The 12,503-nt window shown below is 34.4% G+C and overlaps 1 protein-coding gene and 1 long non-coding RNA gene across 18 annotated transcripts in view; one reads left to right on the top strand and one right to left on the bottom strand.

Annotated features, from left to right (window-relative positions):
- YME1L1 (YME1 like 1 ATPase) overlaps positions 1-12,503 on the bottom strand; it is a 28,018-nt gene that overhangs the window by 5,149 nt on the left and 10,366 nt on the right. For 13 of the 17 annotated variants that reach the window (XM_081554161.1, XM_081554156.1, XM_081554166.1 and 10 more), the window contains 11 exons: positions 10,591-10,753; positions 10,035-10,133; positions 9,707-9,816; positions 8,275-8,425; positions 7,806-7,889; positions 6,284-6,366; positions 4,090-4,180; positions 3,275-3,427; positions 2,551-2,683; positions 1,736-1,798; positions 747-859 (listed from right to left, as the gene is read on the bottom strand). In XM_081554161.1, coding sequence (XP_081410287.1) covers positions 747-859; positions 1,736-1,798; positions 2,551-2,683; positions 3,275-3,427; positions 4,090-4,180; positions 6,284-6,366; positions 7,806-7,889; positions 8,275-8,425; positions 9,707-9,816; positions 10,035-10,122 — 1,069 coding nt within the window. In that variant the 5' untranslated portion in view covers positions 10,123-10,133; positions 10,591-10,753. Of the gene's footprint in view, positions 1-746; positions 860-1,735; positions 1,799-2,550; positions 2,684-3,274; positions 3,428-4,089; positions 4,181-6,283; positions 6,367-7,805; positions 7,890-8,274; positions 8,426-9,706; positions 9,817-10,034; positions 10,163-10,546; positions 10,754-12,503 lie in introns of all 17 variants that reach the window. The other 4 variants (XM_081554170.1, XM_081554160.1, XM_081554169.1 and 1 more) reach the window with 3 other exon arrangements.
- On the top strand, positions 770-11,546 carry LOC145531528 (uncharacterized). Its single transcript, XR_014072509.1, has 3 exons — positions 770-955; positions 6,944-7,076; positions 8,235-11,546. It is a non-coding gene; the product is annotated as an uncharacterized LOC145531528 (long non-coding RNA).

Below are 12,503 nucleotides of genomic sequence, written 5' to 3' on the forward strand. Positions count from 1 at the left end.
AATCATGAACTATAATTTTAAAAAAACTTTACTAAATTCTAAGAGGAAAAAGGAAAAATTGCTACTGAACGAACCGTTAAAATTGTCAATGGGACAAATAATATAAGTTCTTACACTTAAATAACTTTGTGAAAAACAAAAAAAGGTAGAGTTGTCAGATTAATGATTTACAGACTTTCAGTTATCACCCAACCACAAATTGAAAAAGCACATTATCAGTTTCATCTTGAAATAACTTTGGACACAAAAGTCCACTTTACAAGAGGAAACATGTTTGATTTTATAAACTGATTCTGGTATCTCTGAAAATACTGCAGTTTAATAGCTGCTTTTACTCCTCAAGTGGGTCCATAATATTTCCATGTATTTTGTTTTATACTTTTGCTTCCCCTCTTTTGGCCCCAAAGTGATTACATCATGAGGCACTATGCTCATAATATACAGGTACTTGTTCTATTACTTTATATTTTACATTCATCTAAAGAAAAATTTATACATAGATTCATCAAATATTATCTATCTCAATACTCAAAAGAAAACTTTCTTTCAAATCGGGATTCAAAATTATAGAATCTCTGATACACACTACTTAAGAAATAGACTTTAAGGACAAATAAAAGGAGAGAAAAAAAAAACACTTAAAGGAACTTTTCTTTTAAGACATCCTGAGTAAGGACCACAAACAGGGTAGATTGATGTATTACCACTTCACAGAGATAATGTTTGTATCACAGAATTAGACTTACACTGATCAAACTTTATTTTATTGAGATACCACTTCAAGATTTCTGTTCGACCTTTCACATCTGGCCTTGGAACTGTAACCTGCATGTCAAAGCGACCAGGGCGTATTAAGGCACTACAAGGAGAATACAAAAAGAAAATATAATTAATAAACTGTGCTGAAGGTCTGGTTATAAAAACAAGACTGACATCCTAAAGAGAAGATGGAAAGGTAAGGGCAACCAACATTTATTTTGAGCATAAATATTCAGATTAGTTCCTTGTAAAACATGGTTGAAATAATAATTTCAATAACTAGAAGGCTAAACAAAGGTTCATGTAGATAAATATGTGCATCAGGATAGTATACAACCATTCAGAGACAAAGACAAGCAAGTCTGTCAGTAAAGGAACAAATAATTCTATAGCAGCCTATTATGAGAGCCACACACCCATCTTACTGCTGTATTATAAAACGTTAAACTAGACTCTTAAGCAAGAACTATTAGATCAAATGAAAGGATGAATAACTTAAACAATAAAATCAATTAAAATCTTCAACTATAGTAAATTTTACTTTTAAAAATGTGCTGTCTACCACCCTCCCCCAAAAGCTCTATGATGTTTAAGTCATAAGAAGATTCTTTCAGTAGCTTTACTGAGATACAATTCTCACATCATAGAATTTGAAGTGGACAATCCAGTGGGTGTTAACAGATTCAGAGTTGTCTAACCAGCACCACAATAATTTTAAAGAATATTGATCCCTTTCTCCCACTTTCTCCAGCCAGAAGAAACCCCAAGTCTACTGGCAGTTATTTCCCTCCTGTTTGCCCAACCTCTGGCAACTACTAAATTACTTTACATTGCTATCGATCTGCTTATTCTGAACAATTCATATAAAAGGAATCATATAATATGTACTGTTTTGTGATGGGTTTTCTTCACTTAGCACAATGTTTTTAAAGTTCATCACTGTTCTAGAATATATCACAAAATTTTTAATACTTACTTATCTAATGCCTCTGGGAAATTTGTGGCACCTATGATGATAACTCCTTCATTGGGTTTAAAACTATTAAGGAAAAAAAGTATCTTTTCATTGAAAGTTAAAACAGCACACACACAGAAATGTTCTACACAACTGTTTATCTTCAATCTTACTAACAGCAAAGAAAAGGGATTGTCTTTTTAATGCCCCAAATAGTAAGACATCATTAACTGCTTTTTAAAAGGTCAGTGCACTTCAATAAAACTTAATAATAAATCACCAAATCATCTGTGGTTTCACAGTAATTTTTCTACTTAGGAAGAGATAACCTGATACAAAAAGCCTGAGTTCCTGACTAATTTTTTGAAAAATTATGTTCAAGTTTACCAATTCCAATTATTTACTCTTAAACTTTCAGAATGTCTTATATGACTTTAAGAAACTTCTCTGCTTCATTCAAAGCAAGCCCACCTCTTACTTTTTACATTATGAAAACTGATGCAAGCTTTTGATCTACAGCAACACTGAGAGCTGGTCACAAACAGTGTAAGAATGAGGGTATTCTCCTTTCACATCTCCAAAGAGATGACTACTTTCAGCTAGAATCACTGCTTTTCTGTCATACTACAGTAAATGAAAATTTTACTTTTCAATTTAAGAGTAGTTAATACATCAATTATCAATGATCCCATTAGTAAAACAATACAATAGTCAAAACAGCTTGTCTTTACTTCTTGCACATAGGATATTCTGTTGCCTATAAACTTGAGATTTTTCCTATCTCTGAAATGCTACTAAATATACCACCAAATTCTCAAGACAGAAGATTCAATTACCCATCCATTTCAGCCAGAAGTTGATTTATAGTCTGCCGTGAATATGGATGCATTGGAGATTCAATTCGCTTCCCACCAACAGAATCCAATTCATCAATAAATATAACACAAGGGGCGTTTGCTTTTGCTTCTCCTAAAGACAGAAAAAATTCAAATAAGTTTAATAAAATCAACACCTTTAAAATAAAATTGCATATTTAACAACCTGTAAGATAATTAAAAAGCCAATAAAAGACACTCATTAGGGAGCAAATACATAAAAGAAGGTCTTTCTTAACTGCTTTAAGAAGAGTAGTCTCAAATGAAAAAGAAAATATAACACTGAATATTCATTCTTCCTAGTCATACAAACCATATACAGTCAGATGTGAGGCAAATAATTTTTAAATATATACTACAGAATTGATAAATAAGGTAAAAACAAAACAAAACACACCCCCCCAAAAAAAAAAGCTCAAAACAAAACAAATGAAACCACAGGTTTTCAACAGACCCCAACCTCAGCCAGCAACCTAGTGATTCCACAAACTCTTTTGACTAATTGGAAAGAAAAGTAATAGTTTTATTTTAGCCCACACACTAAGTTACCTGAGATTAGCATCCTACAATGGCTATTTCAGCCAACTATCAAATCAGAAACAAGAAGCAAAGAAAGAGTTTAAGAAACCCTCTTTTCCTAACATTAAGAGAAATTATTACTATATGAAAGATCCGCTAAACCTACTAAAAAGATTTCTTATACGGCTGGCTCCCACACCCACAAACATCTCATCAAATTCTGATCCAGAAGCATAATAAAAAGGAACATCAGCTTCTCCAGCAACAGCTCGGGCAAGAAGTGTCTTTCCTGTTCCCGGTGGTCCAACTAAAAGAATTCCTAAAGGAAAAAAATAAATAAGAATGGTTCAAATTAAAAAACAAAAACACAACCTGATAAGAACTTAAAATAATTACTAATTAATAAATACAGTGCTGTGGTTGAAGGCACACCAATGATCAATATTTTCAAACATAGTCAAACATATTTGTCTCTATAAATGATTCCCTTCAGGACCTGCTTCGTAACTAACTTTCCTGTATCATTTAAATACTGTTTACACATTGGGATAAATACTGGAATCTGAATATGATTTCAGATTAGATAACAGTTTTGGATCTATGTTAAATTTCCTGACTTTAATAACTGTACTAAAATTGTATAAAGAAAATATCCTTCTTAGGCAACACATGATGAGGTATTTAGGGGCAAAAGAGCATGACATCTATAATTTACTTGCAAATGGTTTAAAAAAAATGTAAAGAAAATCAATTAACAAATAGAACAAAATGTTAAAAAAAATTTTGAGTCTGAGTTAAAACCATGGAGGGAATTCTTTGTACTAAAGAACAAAGGTAACAAAACAGTATGTTCAGAATGAGCACTTGTAAAATAGCAATTAAGAATTACTAATAAACTTTCATCAGGTAAATCTGATAAAAGCTAAATTAGTGATATATTACAGTGTTTTGTCAAGTCAGGGGAAAGCGAAGATATCTTACCTTTTGGAAGTTTACCTCCAAGAACAGTAAATTTTTGTGGATTTTTCAAAAATTCAACAACTTCCTGTAATTCCTGTTTAGCTTCCTCCACCTGAAGTGATACAATTTACCAAATAATTTAAAATATTAATTACCTTACCAAGACACCCTCTTTGAATATTGTAAATTTAACCTGATATTAATTTGGCTTTTTGTTTCAGTGAAAGTATACAAAAAGGCCCCTTTAGAAATACTCACACAAAGGGTTTTCTCCCGACCCTCAGTACCAGATACATGAAATCTCCTTACATATCCCAACAAAACCCCTTTCCAATTGTTTCCTTTGGTTAAAAAAAAAAAAAAAAAAAACCTGTTACATTTGAAATTCTAGTTAAACGTCTCAGTGGCATTTAATAGAGTTGCCTAATAAGTTTCAAATCTAAAACTTTTTTGGACCTGGTTATAAGCTTCAAGGGCAAACTATCTGGACTTACTAACAATAAATTGTCTGTGTTTAAGTTATAACATTAATTTGTGACTAGTTATGAAGTCATTTTTTTAATAAGGAATTACTACTAGAATATAAACAATTTAGTTCCTAACAAATGCCAAAGGACAGTGACTAAAATTAAGCTATAGTGTACTGCTTTATAAATAGTTGTGGTAAAAAAAATGTTAAAGATTTAATTCTCCAAATATAAAATCTTACAGAATTGAGATCCCTAGCAGAAAAAAAATCCAATCTGGCCAACAAAAATTGCAATCAGAATATTAGATCATTTTTAAAACTCTGATAAGGACTAAGAAAGCTATCTATTAGAAACAGTGAGCAATTTTCGTAGTCAGCATATAAGCAGAAGTCACAAATGCAAATTCCCAGTGGTAAAATGGTATCAATAAATGAGTGAAGAAGGCCAGATGCAGAATAGCACTGGTGGAAATGGTGCTGAACTGGAAAGCAACAGTCCCTTTAAAGACAACCACAGCATGGCTGCCGAAGAACACAGACCTAGTGTTCCAGAATTCAACTGTCAACAAACACCAGAAATTTTTTCATGGGTGTGACTTCAATTGAAAGATGTTGGCTACCAGTGTAAATGAAGAATACCTTTTTTGTAGTATACTTTCACATATTTATTTTAAATTACCCTCACATAATAATATACTTGTAGCCAACCTACACACTCATATCACACAACTTTTAATAACTCAGTGAGAAAACTCAAGTATTTACATTGGGCAGTGATAAAAAGAAAGTACTTGGGAAGGGGCAAACAGGAAACATATTGATGGGCCAAAGTTCCACAAGACTTACCCCCCCACACACACCCCTCAGATGTCAATCCCACATCTAGGACATCTGTGCTTCTGCCAATTGGCTATAAATTGGAGATTCCCAGAATTCCCTCCTTGGGTTTAATTTGGTAGAGCAGCTCATAGAACTCAGGAAACCAGGTTAGGTACTATTGGCGCATTATGAAAGGATATACCCTAGAACAGCCAGAAGGAACAGAGAGGTAGGCAAGGGATACAGGAAGGGGTACAGGCCCTCCATGTCCTCTCTGAAAATGCTACTCTCCTCACGCCTCTATGTGTTCACCAACTGAAAACTCCTCCAAACCCCGACCTGTGGGGATTTTAATGGGAGTGTACTTACATAGGCAGAATCAATTATTAACTCCTTTCCAGCCCCTCTCCCCTCTCTGGAGAACAGAGAGTAGAGGTGGAAATTCCAAGATTCTAATCACGGCTTGATCTTTCTGGTGACCAGCCCCCCTCCAGGAGCCCACTCAGAGCCACCTCATTAGAACAAAAGATACTGTGGGACTTCCTTGGCAGTCCAGTGGACAGGACTCCATGTATTCACAGCTGTGGGCCCAGGTTCAATCCCTGGTTGGGAAGCTAAGATCCCATGAGGTGCGTGCTGTGTAGTTAAGGGGACAAGGAAAGAAAAGAACAAAAGACATTGCCATCACCCAGGACATTCCAAAGGACTCATAAGCCCTGTGTCAGGAACTGGTGTCAAAGACCAAACAGTAGAACAAAAGATACTCCCAGTGCTCTTATCCCCTGGGAAATTACAAGGGTTTTAAGAGCTCTGTGCCAAGAACTGGAGGCACAGACCATGTATGTATCTTCTATTATTTCAACCTTTCTAATAAAAAATACAATTAAAATAATGTTTAAAGAGACCAAGGTAAACTTTTTAACTTACTCCTTTAACATGTTCAAAGGTAACATTTTTCATCTGCACAGGATCTACAGCAGAATCAAGCCCTGTTGTTGTCCGGAAGCGGACTAAAGGGACAAAAAAAAATGCTTACATATTTGATAGATTCATAAAATTCTAACTACCTTATTCTTCAGATGCAAGAAAGTCCAGAAAAATTAAATGCCTAAGATCACAATGCGAGGAGTAGGAATTAGGTCTTCTGGATTTTGAGACCATGTTTAAAGAATGAATGATTCTCATTAAAATGACATCTTTGCCTTTCCAATTAAAACTAAGAATTTCCCTCTTCTCCTTATATCTAATAGTAAAAATGTAAACCAATGGTTCTCAAACTCCATTGTGTGCAATTAAGAAACACAAAAGAATAATCATCAGAGCTCTTCCCACTCTTCCACCACCCTGCTGATACCACCTATCAATCCATACACTGGTTCCTTTTTTTGGAAAAAAAAATTTTAGAAAAAAAGACAGAAACAAGAGAAGGCAGATCTAGATATAAAAAAGGCGCTTCCTGGATGTTAAAACCTCATCTCAGGTTTGATAACTTTTAAAATAACTGGGGCTACATCAAGTTGTAGGAATAATTTCTGATTTAGGTCAATCAATGTTCTTAACTGTAAATCATTTTTTTCCCCTCTCAAGGTAATCATCATAAAGAAAGGGGAAAACACGGTATAAACACTGAATGACAGCTGGAAAATCAATTGGAACCACTTTAATCTGACATTATTACTTCATTTTAGACTGGCAAACTGAGGAAACCTGGGGCTCTAAAGTAATTTTCTGTGTGCTATTTTTCAATATATTGAATTTATTACTGTGCCTTTGAAATAGATGACTATTTTTTACTCTGAATTGCTATTATAAAATTCTTCTGCATGTTCTTAGAATTTTATCATTGGTTAAGTATCATTTCTTAAAAATCTGGGGAATTAATCACGTCTAGAAGTAGATTTAAAATTATTACTCTAACATAATCTTTGGAACTTTAAAAAATATTAGTTATATCCTTAAAAAAGTACACCTTGTGGAGAAGGAAATGGCAACCCACTCCAGTATTCTTGCCTGGAAAAGTCCATGGACAGAGGAGCCTGGTGGGCTGCAGTCCATGGGGTTACATGACTGAGCACGCGTGCATGAGGGTGGAGGGAAATGGGTTGGTAGCAATAAACTGGTAGAACTAAAAAAAAAAAAAAAAAGTACAACTTGAATTTATACAGTGTCTGAAGGAATTTTTCTTATAATCCATAAGACAATGCAAATATAGTAAGTCCTCTGACAAGGTGGATGATACATAATCGTAAGAGATTAAAATTTTTCTATTTCAATGCAAAAAACAATCTCAAAGTGACCCAATCTGAGAAGTCTCAAATTTGGATTAAAGACCTAGACCCTGGAATTATAAACATAAATGTTTTCTCATCTCTAAGTCTTAGACTAAGGAAAAGAAATGAGTATATAAAAGATTTTTTAAAAAGTCAGATAAAATATAAAGAGTCTCTACCAGATAAAAATGGGTTCTTTAAGAGTCCATAAATGCCAACTACCAGCAGAATAAAAACAATCAGACGAGTTCTTCTTAAAGAATCTGGAGAAAAAAGAAAAAAGCTTTAAATAAAATGTTATCAATGAGAAACGACAGCTCAATGAAATGCAAACATGAGGTTACTGATGGTAATCACATTTCACAACACACAGTTCTGGAGCCTGGTATATTTTGCATAATCTCCATGATCGCCTTTCAGCACGTTATCAAAAATTTCATGTACTTAGGTGACTTAGGTTCACTTCAGACAGTGAAAGTTCCAGGACATATTCTCTTTCCACACAGCTTAAGATACAAATATAATGAAATGTAACCTATAAAAAGTTGCATAACTGTTAGAAAAGTTATTATAATCACTTAAAAGGCAGGACTATGATTTCCTTTCAGATATTCCTCTCCAAATATGGATGGTGTCTAATCAACTTACCATTGGTTTTTTGTGTTAGCGCTTGAGCTTTCAGGAAACCCTCTGCAAAACCAGTTTTAAATGCATCTTGGTGAGCTTCAGGTATGTTTTTGGTTTTCATGAGTTTATCCAAACTCTCAACGTCTGATCCTCTGTCCCGCAAAAGAAACCCCTAAATACACAAACAACACATTAGTATCATTGACTATAGGTAATACTCCCCCCAAACATAACAATTACTCACAAAAAAATTCATTAAAATTCTACAATTTAAAATTTTTATTGTCAATGTGAAGAATTAAGACTCAACAATAAATAGCCAATGATTAGGAAACTAACACTGGCCCATATACTTCTAGTGGTTAATGAATATAAACTATGTAAACCACTAACTCTACTGAATAACAGGTCGCAAGTTGACTTAGGGTTTAATACCTTACAATAGGTCACACTCCTTTATTCCTGGAAGAAAAACCTCACTCATTTATTAAACATTTACTTAGCACCTTTCATATATTAATACTTGACCTTGTGTAAGTTCTGAAGATGTAAATACCAATGATGGGAATGTTTTTGGTCTACTGGGAAGAGATACACAAATAACTAAGTTTTTGAAGTTACTTTGATATTACGTTAGAGGAGCTAGGCATGGTGGTAAAACAAATGCTGTCTGAGAAGTCAAGAAAAACCTTACAGAGGATGGGATAACTAAACCACAGAAACACAGGGCATAAACAATTTGACAGAGCCATGAAACAACAGCCTCTAGTACTCAAGAGCTATAAGCAATCTTGTTTGACAGGACTTTAAAACACCAAGAGAGGAGGACAGGGGGAGAGAGGAGGTGGTACACTGAAAGATGAGAACGGAAAAACGTTAGGCAGAATGCTAAGTGATGAAATGCCTTATGTACCATGGCAGAAATCTGACAATAAAGCAGAGGAATACAACCATTACACTATTACATTTTAGACAGTCTAGTGGATGGCAGTCTGGAGACTGGACTAAAGCTAGCAAAAATGAACGCAGGGAGACTAAATAATCATCGTCTGTATGCAGTGGACCTGGGGATGAAGACAGATTCAAGAAATATTTAAGAGGCTGGATCAACAGGATTTTAGTAATTATGAATGCAGGAAGTGAGAGAAGATGAACAAATCATAGTTAACCACAATGTTTCTAACCTGGATGGATGCTACTTATTAACATAAGAATATATAAGCAGGTATAGATTGACAGAGAAAGAAACAAAGGAAGATATCTAACAGGCTAGTGGAAAGATAAGCTTGGAATCCAGAAATGTTGTAGATGTAATGATTGCATAGAATATTAATCCATTATCCTAAATGAAAAGATGAAAGAAAATCAACTAGCCAAAAACATACATCAGATATTGAACATTCTTTCTGAAAAGTACTGCTTTTTCAAATAACAACAACAAAGGTCTAGTTACCTTCACAAATGATGGCGCTGTGTGCTGCGTTTCTGCTAATCTTTCAGAGGTGGACTGCAGACGTCGTGTCCTTGATTTCAAAGTTTTAAAACCCCGAGACTGTATGAAAACTGAATGAAACAGTATCACAGTTTTCATTTTAAATTTTCACAAGGAAAATGTCTACTAAGAACCAAAACTTTGACACTAGTTATTTCCAAATATTCTGCAGATTCTACTGTGAGCTACAAATGAATGTTTCTAATCATTAATATCACTAAGAAAGACAAATCAGAATATATTAAACAAATTTATTTTTTTCAAAATAAATATAATTATCGCTTCGTACCTGGCCAGTACTGAAGATCTGAACAAATTCTTTTAAGAGTTCTTGAATGTTGTCTGTACAAGCAAGAGGAACGTAAAGTACTAAACATATCTAAGCAACCTGGAAGGAAATTGTAAAAAGTAAACTTTCTAATTGTCAAACAACCAAATCATGAAATACAAATGATTTTACCAAATATTAGAAAAACCAAAACAAGTTATTTCCAAGAGACAATTTCAAAATTAGTCAACAATGTGATGAAACACTGGAAACCAGAAGTATGTTCATAAGTAGCAGCCAAAGTCTAAGTGGCTCAGTCATGTCCGATTCTTTGTGACTCCATAGACTGTAGCCCTCCAGGCTCCTCTGTCCATGGAATTCTCTAGGCAAGAATACTGGAGTGGGTTGCCATTCCCTTCTCCAGGGGATCTTCCTGACCCAGGGATCAAACCGGCACTGCAAGTAGATTCTTCACCATCTGACCCACCAGGGAAACCCCCTAACCTTGTTATCTATTAAATTATCAATAGTACTAAAATGGCTTACTTTCATTGAAACAAAAAATATATTAACTTACCATATTTATTTTCAAAGAAGGACTGTGCAGATACATGAGATGTATGCCAATGGGAAGAAACATTTTTGTCCTTATAAAATCCAGGAAGTAGACTGCCTACCAGTTGATCAATCTGTCCAATTTTTAATTCAGATAATCCAAGGTCCCTTAAGTTAAGTACAGGCTGTAAAAGATTGAGTCAACCATGTAAGTATTACTATTTTTTAACTTTTTATTGATGTATAGTTGATTTACAATGTTTCAGCTGTTGTTTAGTCGCCAAGTCATGTCCCACTCTTTTGTGACCCCATCAACTGTAGCCTACTAGGCTCCTCTGTCCATGGGACTTCCAAGGCAAGAATACTCGAGTGGGTTTCCATTTCCTTCTCCAGGGGACCTTTCCGACTCAGGGATCGAACCCACGTCTTTTCAGTTATATATACACACACACATGTGTATATATACACACATATACACACACATATGTGGGGTATGTGTGCTCAGTCGTGTCTGACTGTTACCCCATGGACTGAAGCCCACTAGGCTCCTCTGTCCATGGGACTTCCCAGGCAAGAATACTAGAGTGGGTTGACATTTCCTTCTCTGGGGCTCTTCCTAACACAGAGATTGAACCTGCATCAGCTGCATCTTCTACATTGGCAGGGGGAGTCCTTACCACTAGCACCACCCGGGAAGCCCTATATATATATGTATATATAAAACTTTCTACCATAAGTTACTACAAAACATTATATAGTAGCTCCTTGTTGTTTAGCTCAGGTAAACATTATCATCAAGCTATTTAACTTAAAGAGTACTTATTAACTAAAATAATGTGAATTTTTAAAATCTAGCAAATGTATTGATTCCCTTTTCCTTCAAATATTTAAAAAAATAAATCGGTATGCATATTTTTCTAGTTCTAGCTTTACTGAGGTCAACCATGTGAGATTTGACAAAGCTTTAAAAAAAAAAATCATACTCCCAATAGTATTAGCAGTCCATGGAGCTTTAATGACCATAAACAAAAGCCCATTCAATAAACAATTGCTGAGATTCTTATTTGAACCGAAAGGTTCTATAAATTACCCATATCTAACTTCTGGTAAGCAGAGAAATTGAACAAAGCAAAAGATGTGTGAAAACCAGTCAAGAAAATACATTCACCTTAAAACAGTTCTGAAATAACTAGAAATTAAATAGGAGTGAGCTATTTTCTTGTTCAAATGAGCAGATAGGGAGCCACTAAGGACGAGTAATAATTTAAAGTCCCAAGAGCTAAAATAAGACAAGTAAAACTAAACAAAGCAAGTAAAACATCAACTTTTATGACTGATGTAGTCAGATTTCTGGATTACATAGCTCTGGATTGATGTTCAGGTGCTAGTCAGTTATAAGCTTTGTGACAAGTCCTTCACATTCTTAGAATTCCTCTCCTCATTAGGAAAATGACTATAAAATATATCCTGCTTATTTCACAACAGGATAGTATGGATCAATGGATGAGATCATGCCTTGCCCATCTACATAGCCTAATATATACAGTAAGACAGTTAAAGTCAGGATGAAATAAAATATTTAATAAGTGCTTTTTAAGGTAATAAAAACTGTACAATATAAAGCACATTATTATAATGGAACCAGAAGGACAACAATATTTAAAAGCTACAAAGATATTTTATCTTCTAAAGCGGGGAAACCAAAAAGTCTATTTATAATACAAAAAGAAACGCAGATTTTTAACTAAGAAGATGATTCACCTTAGTTACTGGGTTATCAGGTCCTAGGAACACAAAGAGAAATAAAGTACATATAAGTATGATAATTACCATACTACATGGTAACTGCTCTTATATAGATATTTTTTTAAAAGTGGTAACAGAACACAGAACCACCAATTTTCTAAGTCAGATAAGGTTTCCCAGAATTAACAC

The sequence above is a fragment of the Giraffa tippelskirchi genome, chromosome 13, assembly GCF_054371585.1.
Source record: "Giraffa tippelskirchi isolate mGirTip1 chromosome 13, T2T-mGirTip1v1.2.pri, whole genome shotgun sequence".
Lineage (NCBI taxonomy): Eukaryota > Metazoa > Chordata > Mammalia > Artiodactyla > Giraffidae > Giraffa > Giraffa tippelskirchi.